The 20,334-nt window shown below is 36.9% G+C and overlaps 1 protein-coding gene across 1 annotated transcript; it reads right to left on the bottom strand.

Annotated features, from left to right (window-relative positions):
* Positions 1-101: 101 nt before the first annotated feature.
* LOC129939931 (inhibitor of nuclear factor kappa-B kinase subunit beta) lies at positions 102-17,128 on the bottom strand. The gene is made up of 6 exons (XM_056048117.1): positions 16,844-17,128; positions 10,017-10,417; positions 8,892-9,917; positions 8,591-8,760; positions 8,036-8,518; positions 102-334 (listed from the first exon to the last, which is right to left on the bottom strand). Exons 1-6 carry the CDS (start codon positions 16,953-16,955, stop codon positions 310-312), a joined length of 2,217 nt encoding a protein of 738 aa, XP_055904092.1. The 5' UTR covers positions 16,956-17,128; the 3' UTR covers positions 102-309.
* Positions 17,129-20,334: the final 3,206 nt, after the last annotated feature.

Here is a 20,334-nt window from a genome sequence, read left to right as displayed (position 1 = left end):
AAACTTTTGGCTTTTCATTTCAGATATTTGTTTGTGGGTTTTTCTTTTTTGCTGATTTTAGCGAAATGCATAAATAAATTATTCAACACAGAAAACAAGTGTTCGGCTATTTAAATTTACTAAATTGCATTTTTTTTGTTTACAAAAAAGAGTTTTAAGTCATTTCTTATGATATGACTAATAAAATTAACTTATTCTAGGAGTGGTTTAAGAAGAAAATATTAAGAAAATGTGCAAAAGACTTTACATAATAATTGCTTTGTGTATTTTGAGTGACCAGAATTTGAGCTTTTGATGAGGGTTGTTGAGTTATACATTCCAAAGGGCGCTCAACCTAAAAAAAATTAAAGAAATTTAATATTATTATTTTGGTTTCATTATTCTTTTAATATAAAAGTAGCTTTAAAAAAAAACAACTCAAATCATATTAAGATTGAGAATTCTTCTTGTTTTAGTCCTTAGTCCAAGTCTCTAATTGCTCTAATAAAAATTGAAAAGCTGTGATTCTTCTTTCTAAAGATGTTTAATTTTTTCTATCAAGAAACCTTATACCATGATACAAGCAAATGAGAGGCAAATTTCGGGAGTGGAGCAATTGTAGATATACGCACCATTTTGTCAAATTTAAACGTCTGGCTGGTTTTTTCTTTCAGTTTTGGCCAGGAAAGAGCGTTCGATATTTTTCCGATTTTAAGTTGGAATTGATAACCACATGGATACATGAAAAATCATGAATCAGAAAGAATCTCTTGATTCTTCATTCCGTTTGCCAGGCGCATTTTAATATTTTTTTCAAATGCGTTTTTCAACTTAAAACCCTGATAACTCTTTTTCTATATCAGAACACTTTTCCTGACTAAAATGTGCATCTTAGCCGACCTTAAAGGATGCATCTTTACCAATAATTACAAAAATTAGTTGACATCTGTCAGATTTGCGAGAAAGTCGAAGGTTTTTTGTGCTCCGTATCTTTTTTCACATTTATTTAAAAGAAAATAGTAAAAAATTGTTTTTAAAAGTTAAAACATCACTTTAAAGTTATATTTTCACATTACAAAGAATTTATTTCAAACAACTGATAATACAAGGTACGATTTCAATTATCTTTGGTATTGGGGTTTGTTTCGACATTGACTCTTCGATCGTATTGTACATATATGGAAGCAAAACGAAATTTGCAAGATACTTCGCCGGAACACCCACAAAATAACAAGAAATTAATATCTGAAGCGGAATTTTCAAGTAAAATGGCAGTTGGAAAAATGTCGATCGCAGAATTAAAAAATCTTTTGGATGAATGCATAGCCTCAAAATTAAAAGACATTGCAACTAAAATTGAAGTCCAAGCACTTTCAAGCAATATCCAGTTATTAAGGTCTCAAAATGTTTTCCTTGTGAACCGATTAATAAACATGGAAAGCTACTGTCAAACTTTGGAGCGTCAACTTGAAATTATGTCGCGGAAAGACAAGGAAAATTCTGTTGTTGTACATTTCCCAGCAGAAGGGAAGTCCAATAAAGTTGACTTTGCAAAACAAACTTGCATTGGTCTTCTCCAGCTTCAAGGAAATGCAGAATTGCCTATAAAACATACACAAGAGTTCACAAATCGCAACACAAATAAAAGCACTGTAATTCTTAACTTTCATCCCGGCGACACCGCAAACAAATTAATCGAAGCGACACCAAAACTAAAGAATACAGGCATTGTTATGCACCGCGAACAATCCCTTATAACACGCCAAAAGAGAAATGCACTTTTCCAAATCAAAACGAAATTACTTGATATGGCTCCAACAGTAAAAATCATTATTAGAGGAGTAAAATTAAATATAAACAACTTTGCAAAAAAAATATGTAAATGGCGTAGCAACCAGGCTTTCAAACTGTAAAGACGCAAAAACATTCTGGTCAAACGTGAGATTGTTAGGTGGTTGCAAGAGTATGTCAACCTCAGCTATTGATGTTGAAAAACTCTCCGAGCACTTCAAAAAGCTCCTGAACCCTTTGACAACAAGCTTAAAATTTCAGTATGCCCTTCCTTTAGTTTTAATCCCAGAATTAGATGGGCCAATCACAATAAGAGAGTTGCAAGGAACTCTAGAAAATATGAAAAATGAAAAATCTGCAGTAGTTGATTTTATACCGTGTGAATTTTATAAATATGGAACTCCGAATTTTCTAAATTATATAAATGACTTCTTTAATAGACTTCTTGAAGAAGAAGAAATTCCAAAGAGTTTCTTAAAAGCATGGATCTGTGCTATTTTTAAAAAAGGGGATTTGCAACTTCCGAGCAACTACAGGGGCATTTCGATTCTGCCATGTCTTAGGAAAATATTCACCCATCTTTTATACCAAAGGTTGACAAAATGGGTTGAAGAGAATAAACTCCTTAGTATTTTCCAAGCCGGCTTTCGAGCAGGATTATCTACAATAGACCATATATTTGCTCTTACAAGCATAGTTAAGAATTGTTTTGAAAAGAAAAAGAAAATTTACGCCTTTTTCGTTGATTTTCAGGCGGCATTTGACACGGTGAACAGAGACTCTTTAATATATAAATTATCTACTTTGGGTTTATTCACTAAATTTCTAAATCTGTACAAACTCCTTATAACTGGCACCTCTGCTGCAGTCTGGAATGGAAATTCGATGTCTGACTTTTTTAATACAACATGTGGTGTTCCTCAGGAATGTGGATTGAGCCCCATTATGTTTTCACTATTTATTGACGATGTATCTAAAGATTTTCCGGGTGGAGTCATTGTCGGTGATACACTTATAAAGATGCTTTTATACGCGGATGACATCGTTATTTTGGCTGATAACCCCACATCTTTACAGCTTCAAATTAATAAACTCATAAGATTTTGTGATTTGTGGGATCTCAAAATTAACGCCACAAAGTCAAAAATAATGATTTTTGAAAGTACTCTGCGAAGAAGAGCTCCCAATGAAAAATGGTTTTTAGATCGCGAACCGTTAGAAATAGTATCTCAATACAAATACTTCTGTTTTCTAATAACGTATAATCTTGATCTCCGCCCTCATGTTTAAGAAAAATTTATTGCTGCCAAAACAGCAATAAATCTCATGTGGAGTAAATTCTTTTGCAATAAATATGTCGATGCTACTGCTAAGTTTAGAGTATTTGATGCAACTATAAGAACGTGCCTTTGTTACGCAGATCAAGTTTTTGGCTATCGAAACATGAAGGAATTCGAAGCTGTTCAACGTTACTTTTTCAAACGCATTTTCAAACTAGCTAGTTCAACTCCAACGTATGCTATCCACGTAGAAACCGGTATAGCACAAATATTCCTAGGCAATTTAAAATCAAACGCGGACTATATTGTTAAAGTTCTGAATAGACCTGATACAAACCTTCACAAAAAAATAATGCAATACGCACTCCGATCTCAATTATCGCCTTTTAAAGAATGGTACGAATTGGCTAATCAGCATTTCTTTAATCTAAATCTTAATAATACACCTCTAGCCGATTGGCAAAAAGTTTTCTATAAATGCATAGTAAAGATAGATGACTCTCTTTATTTACAGTGTTTGCATAGAGCTCAAACTTCTAGCACTAGACTCATATACAAAACACTAAACCACACACTCTACAGAAGTAATTATTTTAATGAAAAATTATCTATTAAGCAAATGAGCCTTATTTTTAATGCAAGAACTGAGATGCTGAACTTAAACTATAAGCCACATAGAGTGGACCTTGATCCAAAATGTACTTTGTGCAACCGTAATGAAATTGAGGATGTGTACCACTTCTTGGCTGTTTGTCCAATGTTACAGGAAATTAGAAGGCTTTACTTTTCACAAAACATTCTAACACTTGAATATACAAAGCAACTCTTAAATGGTAATCTCGATTGGAAATCCCTATAGTCCTATATTAGTCATGCTTTAGGTTACCGTAACTGTTTTATATAGGTATTAATTACATATTTGATAATGTGTTCCAATTTCTCTTTTTTTGGTTGTAATTATATTTGAATGTTTGAAGATATAATTCAATTTTTTTTTTATTTTTTTTTTAAATACTGTACTATAGAATTAAACAAAATGAATAAACAAAGTACTATTTTTTTAAATTTTTTAATGTATATACAACTCATAGTTTATAACTTTAACTTTTTCACTTAAAATGTAAACTCGAAATAAGTCAATTCAGGCAGACGGCAACATTTGCCATGCTTTTATTCTTAGCTATTAAAAGATTGTACATTTATCGAGAATAATAAAGAATTTATAATAATAATAATAATAATAATAATACAAAAATCTCAACCATCATCAAATTGAAAACAAAAATCAAGAATTTTATGTGGAAAATTATTTCATAGAAAATATCATTCATCAATCAATTTCTTCTTTTTCATATTCGTTTACTCATAAATTTCCAATAGTTTCTAGGGCCTCAACTTCGTTAAACTATTTCAATTTTATAGATATATATATATAAATATGTATTGAAAAGCAATGGAGAACAAAACGACTAATAAAGGAGATCCTTGGGGGGGATTCCATTTTTAAGTCGATATGTGGGGGAGTAGGTATTATTGGATTTGATGCAAAATTGCCTGTTTCTGAGGAATGATTTTACATAATTAAACATCTTGGGAACAGCGTCCCATTCTTTGAGCTTATTTAAGACAACATGTGTACCAATTCTGTCAAACGCTTTTTCGAAGTCTAAAGCAAGTATAGACACATGGTTTTTGGAGCTTAACGATCTGGAAATGTGGTTATCAATATATAGAAGAGCGTCTGTACACCCGTGATTTGATTTGAATGCTACGCTGGTATATATTTACAAGTTACTTCGACTCTGCATACCAAAACAAACGCTTGGCAACAATTTTTTCAAGTATTTTACCCATACTTGGTAGGAGAGAAATAGGGCGGTTACCTTCTGGCAATTGTTTGTCTTTTCCGGACTTTGAGATCGGTAGTATAAACTTAAGATGGTATTGCAGAGATCAATAATTCTAAGTTTCACTGTATCTGGAAGATTTTTTTTTGCTCTTTTAGCTTCCATAGGCAAGATTCAAGTTCTGTTAATGAGATACCTCTTTCAATTATTAGAGCTTTGGGATCGCTTGGCCGGATATGAAATTGGTTGGAAATGATGTTGTTTTTCAAAATTTTGAATTCACTTGTAAAATTGCAGTCGCTTAAATAACTAGACCAACAGTAGGCTATGTAGTTCCCGATTTCAGTTGGATTTGAAATTGGACCATTTGGTGTTGTCAAGTGATTTATTGAAAGAGAAGTAGGATTACCTGTAAGGCATCTAATGCTATTCCAAATTTTACTTGTAGGGATGTTAGGATTGATGGTAGAAGTAAACTTTCAAGGCTTTTTGCTTTAGCTATTTTGAGTTGCCTACGGAATTTGGCATTTTCATTTTTGAAAACTATGAGATGGCTCTGGTTTTGATTTCTTTTAAAGCATTTCCAAGCTGCCATTTTTTCTTTTCGTAGCTCTGCAAGCTCTTCCACCAAGGTGTTATCTTTTGCCGTGGTTTTGGGTGGGTTTGAGGGATAAAAACATTTGCAGCAGACTTAATGACTTATTGGATAAGTGCCGCTTCTTTTATTTGTGTTTGAACTTTGGTGTTTATCATAGTGTGATTTTAAAGCTTGAGCTTTGAAAGCAGGCCAGTTCGCAAAGTCGGTTTTATGTGGGTTAGGGTGTTATGAATAGAGAGATGAGTTGGTGAGCCATCATTCAATCGAGAGATTGGAGTCTAAAAGAAAATTTTCGACTATCTTACCTCTATGGTTTGTGATAGGAGATCGCCAAAGGGTGTTTCATGAATTGATGTCACCTGCTAGTATTACTGGGTGGGAGACCTGGTTTAGTATGGATTCAAGGTCGTTTTTGGAAAAACTTTGATGCAGAGAGATATAAAAGGATATTATACAATGTTTGGTCGGCAGGCAATTTCTATAGCGGAGCAGGCTATACTTGAGGTGATTACGATTTCTTTATGTGGTATGTTGTTTTTTTTACCAGTATTGCGACGCCTTGCTTTGCAGTAGTGTTAACAGCCAGATTATTTAAATAAGATTTGTATGTTTTAGGAGCAATTGGTGATGTGTTGCATGGAAAGTGTGTCTCTTGAACGGTCGGATTGTGTTCTTTAATTAATATATTCAGCTCATCGTAGTTATTAAAGTAACCTTTCAGATTCCACTGGAGAATCTTGAATAGGCATTTTTGTCTTGAAGAGTGGAGTTCTGGGGAGAATGTTGGTTTTGCATGAGGTTTAAGATTAGTTTGATGAAAAGTAAGAGGTTGTGCGGTATGAGCCTATCGTTCAAGGGCTGGGACCAGCGAGCCCGTGTACGTGCTTGATTGCCCCAGATCCCGGACGCCGGGGTCGTTGTTGTTGCAATTATTTGTATTTTTATACGTGATCATCATCGTCTATTCGATCGGAAATTTTAAGAAAATAGTTGTTTTGAGTTTAAATTTAAAATTAAAAATAGGTACCCCTGTTATAATTTTAAGAAATTTATATCTTTTAAAAGGTTACAGTTCCCTTTACAAATATCCTTTGCCCTGACAATAAATAAATGCACGGGACAAACTTTTTCCATAGTTGGTATCGACTTAAGGAAAGAGTGCTTTTCCCATGGGCAATTGTATGTGGCACTTTCTCGAGTAGGATCTCCTGAAAATCAATACGTTTTGTTACCACCTTCAAATACCACAGCCAACGTAGTTTACAGGGAGGTTTTAAGATAAGAATTTTTTCTAATTAAGTTATTCATCGTTCGTTTTAATTAGCATGCTTATATCTTAAATATCGGTACCTATTTATGTCTACCCGTGCGAAACCGGGACGGGGCGCAAGAATTTTAGTTATTATTACATTCCTAAAACTTGCTACCGGCTTTATGTCTATAAGCGGTTTGACTACATTATTTGAATTAAATTTGAATAGATAGATAGAGTATCAGAATAGCTTTTTATTAGAGTTTTTGGTTCATAAGAACACTATTTTTATCTTCCCATGGAAAGTTATTGTAATCGGTCCGATTTTTCAAATTCAAAATTTTGACATTTCTCGACCGACCGAAGTTTCAAGGTTCCTAGAATCTAAATAAAAGATTTTAAGAGAGATGTCTGTACGTACGGGAAGCTTTTTTCGTCTTCCATATCTCAAGAACCAGTAGAAATATGGACTTTAAATAAATCTTATTATACAGATAATAAAATAAGGAATCTCAAAAAAATTGAACATTGTGGTTAACCCAAAATTATTCACAAACCGGTAACGCTAGTGACTTATTTTTATTTTTTTTTTTTTTGAAAAATCAATAAATGAATTAGACGAAGTAAAGATTGGCATATCTAAGCTGAAGTCTAACAAAGCCGTTGGAGCGGATGGCTTGAATGCTTAGCTCTTGAAAGCAGCTGGTGATAAGTTGGTTAGGAGCATGCACCAACTTATCTGTAAGATTTGGTACGAAGAAAGCATGCCCGATAAATGGAACCTCAGTATTTTTTGCAGGATTCTGAAAAAATGAGACCCTCTTAACAAGTATAGAGGAACCAGTCTACTTAACATCGCCTATAATTCTTCTCTGCCATAATATGTAAACGTCTAAAGCCCATCGTCAACAACCTGAAAGGTCCTTATCAGCGTGGTTTTAGACCAGGAACGTCCACAGTCGATCAAATATTCACATAACGCAGATCCTGGAAAAAACTCAAGGACACCAAATCGGCACCCACCATCTTTTCATCGATTTTAAGGCCGCATATGACAGCATCTAAAGAAACAAGCTGTATAGGAAAAGGTCTAGTTTTAGCATCCCTGCCAAACTCGTCCGTTTGTGCACGCGTCTCCATAAAGGTTGGAAACAACTGCCTAAATAGCGCCACAAACATTGCACTAACATATCAAAAATTTAACAAGCCGTTGTCTTTTATGTTTCATTTCATATCGGTTTACCCTTATAAAAATATACAACAAAATTTATAATAATTGTGTACTCACGCTTGTGTCAAAATCTTTGTATCCTTGATCAGATTATCAGTAGCTATTTCAAATGCGCTTTCTTCATCACAATTCTGTACAAAAACACTTTTCACAAATTCATCACTATCAATATCGAGTGTATCCATGTTTTCCACTATTTTCTCAATAGGAGACTTCTTATTTCTACCTTCATTGTAAAATTGTTCTCCGAATTTGGAAAGAAATTCATTAGTTTTATCGGTTATCGCAGTTTTATAGTCATTCCATAACGATTGATGTTCAAATACATTTTTAAGTATTACTTGAAATTCGAGATACATATCTATAAGTAATTCAATTGCTTCAGTTTTGCCATTCATATTTATGAGTAAATATTTTTTCGTTTTGTCGAAGAAATCTTTGCGGATTTTTAGAAAACTACAAACTTCTTTTCGTATTTCATCAGGACTGATAAAACGATTTTTATTTCGAACTTCTTCGAAGGCGTTTTGAAAGTTTTTCCTTAAAAGAAAATAATAAAAATAAAACGTTTAAAGAGTACTTATTTTTTTTCTTTACATAAAATAAACTTACACATGATCATCAACCTCCTGTTTATAGGTGTTTAAAGGTGATTTGCTCATGAATTCACGAGTTTTAACTAAAAGAGATTTAAGTCGGGTAGTAAAGTTGGCATCAGTGAGAGTTTCTAGATTCTGTGATATAAGCTTAAATTCTTTGTCAATGGTCTGAACGTTGGCTATCTGGAAAAGTGTTTAAGAAACCCTGTTTAAAAAAAGACTACAAACTGATACGATATGATCTGTATTAATGGACTTACTTTTTTTAGTTAACAACTTTTTTTTGTTGGTGCCATAATAAACAAGATTCTTACCTTTTTTTCTTTTAACAAATTATTTCCCCCAATTATCATAGCTTCAAAGTGCATAGCTTGTCCGTTTAAATGTGTCACTTTTATTTGAAAATTATTCACTCTCTTTTCCTGTTTTATTATCTCCGATTCCAAGCTCATAGCAAATTCATGAATACCATTTACGCACTCAGCAACCCTTCTTAGTTCGTTACATTCTAGGTACAATGTATTCAATAGACACTCCTTGAGAATTCTCGGATGAATTTTGGGATTTAATTGAAAGGTAAGACGAATGGAATCCGATATCAAAGGATCATCCGGATTACTCAGGCCATTGCTTTCAAAATCAACTAAATAAACCATAGGTTTGCCATCGATATCGAATTTTTCTTCATACAAACCGTATGGTTGTGTCTTAGGTAATAAATAATCAAGAGAATGTCCAGCGGGGAGTAAGAAATAGTATTTATTTCGAGGTATTTTAGTATCGGCTTCTATTGAGGTACAGAGGTTATCCATTGTTGTACTTTCATTGACAATATAGCTCAAAAATTTACATCGATTGAGCCAAAAGACAGTGAGAATTTTAGCTTGCAGAGCATCATCGAGCTTAGTGTAAAACGTTAAAGTAGGTTTACGCTTTTGTACCTCATCAAGTGCTGCTTCATAGCCTCTCTTTCGTCCATCAGCTTCTAAGGCCAACTGTAACCATGGTTCGATAACTCTACTAAACGCTGTACTTAGCCTATTTTCAGGAAACAATTGTGTGTGATGGCATATCTTATTGTCGTTTGATTTTGTGATGGCTATGCAACCGGGAGGTTTCTTTTTGATACTCATTAGGATATCATACATGGAACCGTCCTGTAGGAAGGGGTACACGCCACAGATGATTTCAAACGCAACAATCCCCATTGACCAATAGTCCACACTGTTTTTATATTCTGCCGATTCTACAATTTCGGGGGCAAAGTAATTCCTCGATCCAACCATACTTCCAACAATCGTGTCCTTGTCAAGAATTCGGGCATAACCCATATCTGTCAACTAGATAGATGAATGGGTAGAAAATACACATAACGATTAGAAGTCAGGACTTCTCTTATGTCCACACACACAACACACAATCAAAACCACACCTCTTACCTTGTAAATTGGCTCTCCTTCTCCATTATACTTGATAACAATATTATCGGGCTTAATATCTCGATGAGTGATTTTGTAGCGATCGTGTAAATGATACACCGCTTTTCTCAAGGCACCGAGAACTTGTCGAACATCGTACTCGGTAAATCCATTGACATTTTCGATTTCATTTAATTTTGAACGTAAATTACCACCATCACAGTACTCCATTGCAATAACTGGCAATTGTGTTGTTTTGTTTTGTTCGGCAACTAAGTCAGCACATAATTCAGGACATGCACGTACAATGTTATCAATATTGATGTCCTTCATCCAATCCGACTCCTGTTGCCATCGTTTTTTCAACTTAGATTGCTCATCCAAGGCAAGTTTTTCGAAAAGAACTGAACATCTCTTGATAGCTTGAATTATAAGGAAATATGATTAACAATTTATATAGTAAATAATAAAATAACAGTTTTATTTGGATCCTAAGGTGGTATGGAGATTATGATCAAGGGTTAAAAAGTATGAACTTAAAAATTCATTAACTTTGTCAATGGATTTCCAGATCTAAAATTTTTTGATTGACTATGGCGACTATGGCAACAGAGGACAACGAACTTAGGATCTGTACGTGTCAATTCATAGACCACATGCAGACGAGCAGTTAGCGGAATCCCTAAACTTCTGCAAATCAGGTATAAGCGCCATCCAAGAAGTGTGATTGGATTAGCCTCGTAAACGTAAATTAAAAGACTGCGGTATTTACTACAGAATATTGAACTGCGTCTATTGGAGTGTGGAGTTGCAGTTGGAATTAGAATCGGGTAAAAAGTCTTGAGTAGCGCGAGCGCACCATGACAATCAAGGCTACATTTGCCAACATAAACTTCACATTCTAGCATGCCGTAACAGAGGAGACAGATGAAGACAGCAAAGACATATTCTTCTAGCTCTTGGACAAGATATACGAGCAGTACCTTAAAGTATCTAAGATTTGAATTCCAAACTTGGAAAAGAAGACATCTTTAGTGGCAAGATTGGGAGATACATACGTCCTGCAGGACCCCGAAGCGTTCTGGTAGCTGGTTCGTAGTTAACACATCTCAAACACAAGATGACATGGAAATCTCCTCATCAATCAACTGTTATCCAGACTGACCACATTACGAACGACTGGAGTATACAGGATGTCCGAACATTCCAGTTTACCAACATTGACTCGGATCACTACTTGTCGTTGTAGCTAACGACGCACGAGATGATTCGACGTTGGAAGACTACAATCACAAGATATTGCAATGTACTTTTCTGAGAAAGTCCCTACATTCTTTTAATAAGTCCTGCGCTGCCTTCATTAAGCATTTAAAAACCAGTGGCCATATCGCTTAGAAGCAACAGATATGACGCCTCTGAAATGATAGGATTTTAACAATAACCACAGTCAAATCCCTGCTTTCTCAATAGTGAAAAAAAAGAACATGTGAAGATCGTGGAGATAGGGGGATGTCAAAACAGAAATGAGGTTCGTTAATTTTCCCAGAAGGTATTCGCTGAGAACGGAAGACTGTAAAGACGAAATCTGCTTGATAAGGGGAACACCGAAGTAGAACTGCAGTCTATGCTGAGAATATGGAAAAATCACTCCTTCAAACTGTATAACGGCGATGACGAAACAAAAGATTCAATTTTAGCGATACAGAACTATAGTTCCGCCTACCCGACCTTAACGAAGTGAAGATATTTGTATCGAAAGTGAAGTCTAACCAAGCTGCTTGAGTTGGAGAATTATTTAAAGCAGCAGGTAATGACTTGGTAAGGCACTAGCTCATCAGCAAAATGTGGTACATGCCCAATGAGTGAAATATCAGCATAGTTTGCACAATTTTAGAAAATGGAGGCCCTCTAAACTCCTTCAACTACAGTGGCATCAGTCTTCTAAACATCGCCTTTAAGTTTCTTCCTGCCGTATTATGTGAACGTCTGAGGTATATACATATCAGTGTGGCATCAGACCATGGAAGGGAAAGTCCGCTTTTGACCCACCACATATTTACAATACGGCAGCATCTGTAAAAAACCTACCATCTATTCAAAAGAAAAGCTTTACAGAGTAAACTTGTCGGTTTGTGAAAAGATTGGGAAAAGATCTCACAGATGCTTTTGATGTAAAAAAATGTTTTTAGACAAGGCGATGCATTGTAATGAAACTTCTCAAACATCGTTCTGCAAAGAATTGTTCAAAACTCAATCGTCAAACCTAGAGGCACAATGTCCCAAAGATCTGTCCAATCTAAATACTAATACCCTTAACATGTTTAAAGTTTAAACACAGTGCGAGCTTTAGGAAAATAGGGAAGGGTGAAAGAGGAGATACCGATCCACATTAGTCTTAAAGTTTTGAATGTTAAAATGATAGGAAAAAACAGAGTTGGGTAAATCATTCCACATTCTAGAATAGTGGTTAAAAAAGGAATCTCTATGCTTGACAATACGTCCGAAACTGAGCTCAAGGGTAAAACGTACGAGTATTCCCGCTGAATTGTTTGAGGGGGGAATATAACTGGCTTATTCGACAGAATATTGTTTATAAAAAATATCGGTAGAACAACGAAAGACATGAAACATTGCAGGGGTGTTCAAGTGACGTAATTGTTCCGGTTATAGTTCCATCGCCTATCATTTTTAAAGCTCTTTTTTTGGATCCTGTCCAAAATACTTAAACTTGTTTTAGGGTCACCTGCAAGTCTTGGCAGAATGAAGGCTTTGTAAATTACAGCCAGATCATAAGGGGACAACATTTCTTGCACCGTCGGAGAAATCCTAAGCATCAAGCAGCACTTTTGGCAATATCGAATATGTGATCATCCCATAAAAGGTGATCTGTGATACACATACCAAGTGTTAAAAGTTTATTAGTTTCCTGGATGTAAGTGCCACTCATGGATAGCGGCATCGGGGGTGGGTTACGCTTTAACGACAGGAAACAGCATTGAGTTTTTGAAGCATTAAATTCTACACGGTTTTTGATTCCCCATTGGACAATGCTGTCGAGATCAGAATTTAATGAGCTTATCATACAATGCCGTTGAAGTTCCGAAGGACAAGGATGCGAATCTGTAAACGAATATGAAAAGCTAAGAAGAACTAAGAACTGTTGTCAGCGAATGGATAGAAGTGACAAAGAAAAGATCGTTTATGAAGATAAGAAAGGGAGCCGGAGACAGAACGAAGACCTGGGGAACACCAGCATTTATTATATGAATTTCAGACTTGAAACCATCCAATACATTCCAATACATCAATACTTGTATTGAACGCGTAGAAAGGTAGTTTCTAACCCAACAAAGAAGAGATTCTTCAATACCAAAAGCACGCATTTTCGTGAGTACTATTGGACGATAGTTAGAGGGTAGTAGGATTCGCCTTTTTGAGATAGGCTTTACAAATGCTTGTTTTCCATCCGCTCAGAAAGAGACCTGTAGAGTAGGAAAGATGAAAAAGCTTACGCAGTGGTTTTGCAAGCGTTTAGAACAGTAGGGGGAATACTATCACTGTGTCTCTGCATAATAAGGGTGGTAATATCCCCTTGAGTTGCGAAGCACTAACAAGCCTCGGATACGGACGGATTTACTATTGACAACCCAATCAACCGAAATAAGGACAACGAACTTTGGATCTGTACGTGGAATATTAGGTTCCTTAACAGACCACGTGCAGCCGAACAACTAGCGGGAGCCCTAAACTGCTGCAAGGCAGATATTACCGCCATCCAAGAAGTGCGATGGGATGAACCGGGCAAACGCAAACTAAAAGACTGCGATGTATACTACCGCGAATGCTACCGAGAACAAAAACAGCGTCTATTTGGGTGTAGATTGTTTGTTGATACAAGACTCAGGCAAAAAGTCTTGAGTTTCAAGGCTAAATTGGATCTGTTGGGGCGCATGCCCCAAAAGACACCATGCATACCCGATGAGTGGAATCTCAGCATAGTTTGCCCAATACATAAAAAAGGAGACCCTCTAAATTGCGACAACTACACAGGCATTAGTCTCCTTAACATTGCAAATAGGATCCTTTCTGCCGTATTATGTGAACGCCTGAAGCCGTTCGTCACCAACCTGATAGGTCTTTATCAGTGTGGCTTCAGACCAGGAAAGTCCACTATCGACTAAATTTTCACATTACAGCAGTTCTTGGAAAAAAACCCAGGAACTTCAAATCGATACCCACCATCTCTTTATCGATTTTAAAGCCGCGTATGACAGCATCCATAGAGAAGAGCTCTACAGAGCAATGTCTAGTTTTGGCATCTCTGTCAAACTTATCCGTTTGTGCAGAATGACGATGGAGAATGCACGCTGCTCTATCAAGGTCGGAAAAGATCTCACCGATGCATTTGATGTCAAAAAAGGTTTTAGACAAGACGATGCACTGTCATGCGACTTCTTCAACATCGTTCTGGAAAGAATTGTGCAAAACTCAACCGTCAACACTAGAGGCACAATCTTCCAAAGGTCCATCCAATTATTTGGATACGCAGATGATATTGACATAATTGAAAGATGAAAGCGTGATGTTAGTTGAGCGTTTTTGAGCATTGCGACAGATGCGAAGAAGATTTAGTGGTCAAAAAAAGACACTGAACACCGACGACTTGGACAAAACGTCACCATGGACAGCTTTAACACAGACAACGACACCAGCGCTGAAATCAAATAAGGAATAACTCTTGCAAATCGCTGCTTCTTTGGACTTTGAGGCAATTGAGAAGTAAAGTCCTCTCCCGAGCATCTAAAATCACCATCTATAAGGCATTCATCATCCCGGTTCTCATTTATGGCGCTGAGGCCTGGACCCTGTCAAAGAAAGATGGGAGCGTCTTAGGATGCTTCGGGTGATTTTTGGGTCCGTACGCATGGATGGAGAATGGGGGAAAAGATATAACGACGAACTATACGGGCTGTACAGCGACACTGAGCTATTTAACAGAATTATAGTCCAATGACATAGATGGCTTGGTCATGTAGAGAGAATGGACATCAACGCTACAGCCCGGAAGGTCTTCGAATCCAATCCCGAAGGACGGCGCAGTAGAGGAAGACCGTGACTCAGGTGGGTGAAGACATCAGCCAACTTGGCGTGCAAAGCTGGAGACAGCTAGCTAGGGACCGAGCTGGCTGGAGACGCATGTTGGTTGACGCCCAGGTTCACCTTAAGTAAGTAAGTAAGGCCAGAAAAGTAAGCTTCCAAGCTTAAACTGCGTTTTAGTTTATGGTTTAGGCCTACTTGGGATACCTAAATAATTAAAAAAAAAAGCATTGAAAGTCTACCTCCAGAGTAATGTAGGGAAAGGCTTATGCTTGTGTATCAGTTTATGTGTGAAAATATAAAAAAGGGGCGCTTGCTACCAATCTTGCACAGGGTGCAAGGTTCACTGGGGCCGGCCCTGATAGAAGGTGAGTTGAGAAGAAGATGGACTTAGCCAGAACGATAAAAGTCCAACGACTGAGATGATTTGACCACATAAACCGCATGGAAAACAATACTCCGGCTTGGAAATTTTTCGAATCCTCGTCCATAGTACAGTGCAGTGGAGGAAGGCCGGGGATATGGTGACACCACCCAACCTGAAGTGTGCAACTAGTGATATCTACCTTCCACCTAGGCACCAAACTAGATGGAAAAATTTGTTGGGTGAGGCCTAAGTTCACACAGGAATCTAGCAAAACCTTATGTAAGAGTAATGGAAGCAAAAGTGTTTTATTAATGAACTACAGTTGTTGGTCTTATCAGTTTAATTGTGATTTTGTTGGTATTCAAATCAAAATCATCATTTCAAATCAATACAATTTAAGATTAAAATTTGCTTGCATCTGCAAAAATTCAATTTGTATCTATGCAACAATAATACATTATTGATTTGAGATGTTAGGAAGAGACAAAATGCATTGGATTTGGTTTGAGAATCTCCACACTCATCATTACCCATTTTTACTTATTCTCGTTATTTTCTTGAATTATAAATATTTAAATTGAAATTTTAGTTGCACCTATTTGTTTATACAAAATACGTATACTAATGCCTAATATATACATAATTGTAACTTGTATTTAGTCATGTGTACGTAAGGTACATAAATGTCTTCAAGTCAGGCCAACTCTAATGTATCTAGAATTTTCGAAAGTATAGGCTGAATTAAGACCCTTTAACAATTTAGAAGCCTTAGCAAAATAGCACAAGAAGTACTGAAGTTCCAATTATGGTAAGTAGGTATAAATTAGTTATGTATTTTTAGATACATTTATATATAAAGTAGAAAGGGTTGTGGTAAGAAAAACTTGTATTTTTTTTAACATACAATTACTGTGTCCCTTTAATCGTGGTTGCTTAAGTTTATTCAGTCATCAATTGTCACAGAAATGTTGATTTTCATTTCTCTGATACGTAATTCCATAGGTTTCTTAAACCCCTAATTTTATAACAAGCGATTTCTGAGAAATCTCAATCGCAATAAATTGCGCCCTCTAAAAAAAGGGCTTATTTAATGATTGCCAATCGAATTACATTGTAGGAACGATATAAGTTCATACATTCATACGTCCGTTGTTTATTTACACTTAATGTAAATATGTACACACAAATAGATTGCAGTTCCAAGAATTAATCAGACACCGGGTAATTGCAAAACAAAAAAAGATCTCATTTGTTAGCCAACGACGACGCGTCGACGACGAGGGGTTAGCTGGATATTGGGATTTGCAATGTGTGGTGTGGTATGTGCATCCGCTATTATTTTTATTTTATTTATTTTATTTTGTTTTTTTCTCTTTTTATGTACCTACTGACTTTCCGGTTTCCGTATTTGTCCATAGAGAAACTTCTCCGAATGCACCTGAACCAAGTTCTTTTATAAATTTCCAATTGGTCTTACTTCTTCTGTGGTTAGACATGATTTTAATTAAAATAAAAACTACCGGATTTTAGTACGTGTTCTTAACATTCAATAAAACTTGATTCTTTTCAAATTAATATTATTTATAAATTATTATTCTTTCCCACCATTCACGACAAAGAAAACAACTAAACAAGAGGAGAATTGACAATAGTGATTGAAATTGTGGTATTATGGGAAGTGATAAGACTGACAGTGACAGCGCGTGACAGTAAAAAGTACTGAAATGAATGTACAAGATTATATTAAAGTTCTTCAGATTGTAATAGATTTTTTTTGTTATCTAGAGTTTACATGTGCGGAAAATAGAAAAGAATAATTCAAAGTTTTGTAAAATTGCTATAGGAAAGTTTTTCAAAAAAAAAAAACACATTCAATTCCAACAAATGCATGAAAACTTTATTTGAATCGATATTACGGTCTACATAATTTAATGTTTGGAGATTATTTCATGCAAATGTTGGCCTTGACTGCACTCCAAATGGTCCGTCCGCTTAGTCCAGTTTTGCATACTCTTTCCAACATTTAGGTTGTCTTGCAATGTGTCAATTGAAGCGGGCTTGTCTGTATAGGCATGAGCTTTAACATAGCCCCACGAAAAACAGTCTAAAGGCGTTAAATCGCAAGATCTAGGCGGCCAATTGACCGGTCCCGAACGTAAAATAAAATGTTCACCGAACTCTACTCTCAATCCATGGTCCATACGTCAGAACTAAACTGATACATTGGTAGTTCAAGCAATGCTGAAGATGTTCGACAGTGAAACAAATCCCGAAACGTCCGTCAGCTGTTTAAACCAAAGAGATTATAGCTAGCAAATTACCCATTATATTATATATTTGAATAGTACAAAATATTATGAAGAGCAACGCTACGGGACCGTACATCACACGAAGAACTTTTCTCTGGAACCGACCCAAGGTGCCTTCATTCGCTTTTGTCATAGTTTATGCTTCTGCATCGTATAGCAGGACGGGGATGATGAGGGTCTTATATAACGACACTTTAATCCCTCGAGTGAGGACTTTACCACTCAATTGCTTTCTTAGTCCAAAGAAAAAACGGTTAGCAGAGTTATTCTGCGTTTGATCTCAGCGCTGGTGTTGTTTTGTGCGTTTATAGCGGAGGCTAGGTAGACGAAGGCCTTGACTACCTCAAAGTTACGTGTGTCGATGGTGACGTTTTGACCAAGACGTTGGTGTTGTATGTGCTTTCTTGACGACAGCATGTACTTTGTTTTGCCCGCATTAACCATTAAACCCATTTTTGCCGCTTCTGCCTCAATACTAACAAAAAACCAATTGACATCACGCTGCGTTCTTCCTATTATGTCAATGTCATCAGCATATGCTAGTAATTGGACAGACTTTTGAGAGATAGTCCCTCTAGTGTTGACGTGTGGGCACTGCACTATTCTTTGACATCGAAAGGTTCTGTTAAGTTGTTTCTAACCTTTATGGATGAATTATTATGAATTATCCATGATCATCCTGCCCAAACGGACGAGTAGACATGGCCCTATACAGCTCGTCCCTGTAGATTGCTGTTATATGCGGCCTTGAAATCGATGAAAAGATGGTGGGTGTCGATTTGGTGTTCTTGGGTTTTTCCAGGATCTGCCGTAATATGAATATTTGATCAACTGTGGACTTTCCTGTTCTAAAACCACACTGATAAGGAAGGTTGATGACGATGGGCTTAAGACGTTCCCATAATTACGGCAGAGAAGATTTTATAGGTGATGTTAAGTAGATTTATTCCTCTATATAGTTGGTGGAATTTAGAGGATCTCCTTTTTTTCCGGATCGGTCAAACAATACTGAGTTTAAATTAATCGGACATGCTTTCTTCCGACCATATCTAACAGATAAGTTGGTGCATGCTCCTAACCAACTTATCTCCAGCTGCTTTAAAGAGCTCGGCATTCAAGCCATCTGCTCCAGCGGCTTTATTAGACTTCAGCTTAGGTATGGCAATGTTTAGTTTACTTTGTCTAAGTCGCGAGGACGGGATTGTTGACTTTCGTCGTCTATGTTGAATGGATCATTATCCTGCCTGACAGTGGAATTCAGTTCTTCGTCGCCGTTATACAGTCTGCAGGAGTGGTCCTTCCATATCCTCAGCATTGACTGCGGTTGCACTATGATGTTTCCACTTTCGTCTTTGCAGCCTTCGGTTCTAGGTTTATGTACCTGTGGATTTCGTTTCACCTGTTCATAAAACTTTCGAACTCCTTTTCTGCTTTTAAACCTCTCAATATCTTCGACCACACGCTTCTCATGCCCTCTCTTTTTCCTTCTAAGAAGTTGGCGTTCCTCTCTTCTGCTCATAGAGCTCATGAGCAGCTCTCGTCCTTTTATGCAGCGTTGTTGTTTAACTGCATTTGCATGCCGACGTTCCTCATCAAACCAGGGGTTACTTGTTGGTGGCTGTTTGAAACCCAGAACATCAGAGTGGTGTTGCCACTGGTTTTCGATACATTGTGTTATTGGCAGAGAACTTTTAGAGAGATTACTTGTAACTCGGTCGGAAAAGGATTTGGCGATCTCTGGCGATTTTAGCCGTACGACGTTGTACCTTCTCCCAACACCTCCCTGTTTTGCCTTGAATCTGGAAATCCGAAGTGCTACCTTGGCTACAACGAGGATGTGGTCCTAATCGATGCTAGCTCCTCGGAAAGTTCGGACATTCATGATGCTGGAAGCGTGTCTGGCGTCGATCGCAATATGGTCAATCTGGTTGACGGTAGATTGATGTGGAGAACTCCAAGTTCTCCGCCCGCAAAAAAATCTATGAGCCTGAATCCGTTCTGAGAAATGTTGTCGTGCAGGCTGTTCTTCCCGATTATTCCTCCGAATTTTAATATCGTAGCTAGGACACTGCTCATATGTTTTGCCTAAGAGCTCGGAGAACATATCTTTGGTGTTGTCGTCTTTCTCTTCTGTGGGGGCATGCGCGCATATCAGGCTAATGTTGCCGAATTTAGCCTTGATGTGTATGGTCATGAGGCGCTCATTGAGCTCAAGATTTCTTGCCTTAGTCTGGCTCCAATAGCCGCATCCAAATAAGCGCTGTTGGTTTTCGTGGAAACAGTCACCATAATAAATATCGTAGTTTTTCATCCTCTTTTCACCCGGCCCATTTCATCGTATTTCCTTGATGGCGGTGATGTCTGCTTTGTAGCAGTCTAGGGCATCCACTAATTTTTCGGCCGCATGTGGTCTGCTAAGGGACCTTACATTCCAAGTGCATATCGAAAGTTCGTTGTCCTTAATTCATTTGCGTAGGTTGTCAACAATAAATCCGTCCGTTGCGTTGGGGTGACTTTCTGGCCACGTAAAAGCCTCATAGTTGCGAAGCACCAACCGACGGCACAA

This window comes from Eupeodes corollae, chromosome 1 (assembly GCF_945859685.1).
Source record: "Eupeodes corollae chromosome 1, idEupCoro1.1, whole genome shotgun sequence".
NCBI classification, from domain to species: Eukaryota; Metazoa; Arthropoda; class Insecta; order Diptera; family Syrphidae; genus Eupeodes; species Eupeodes corollae.
This window is presented reverse-complemented; position numbering and strand designations above follow the sequence as displayed.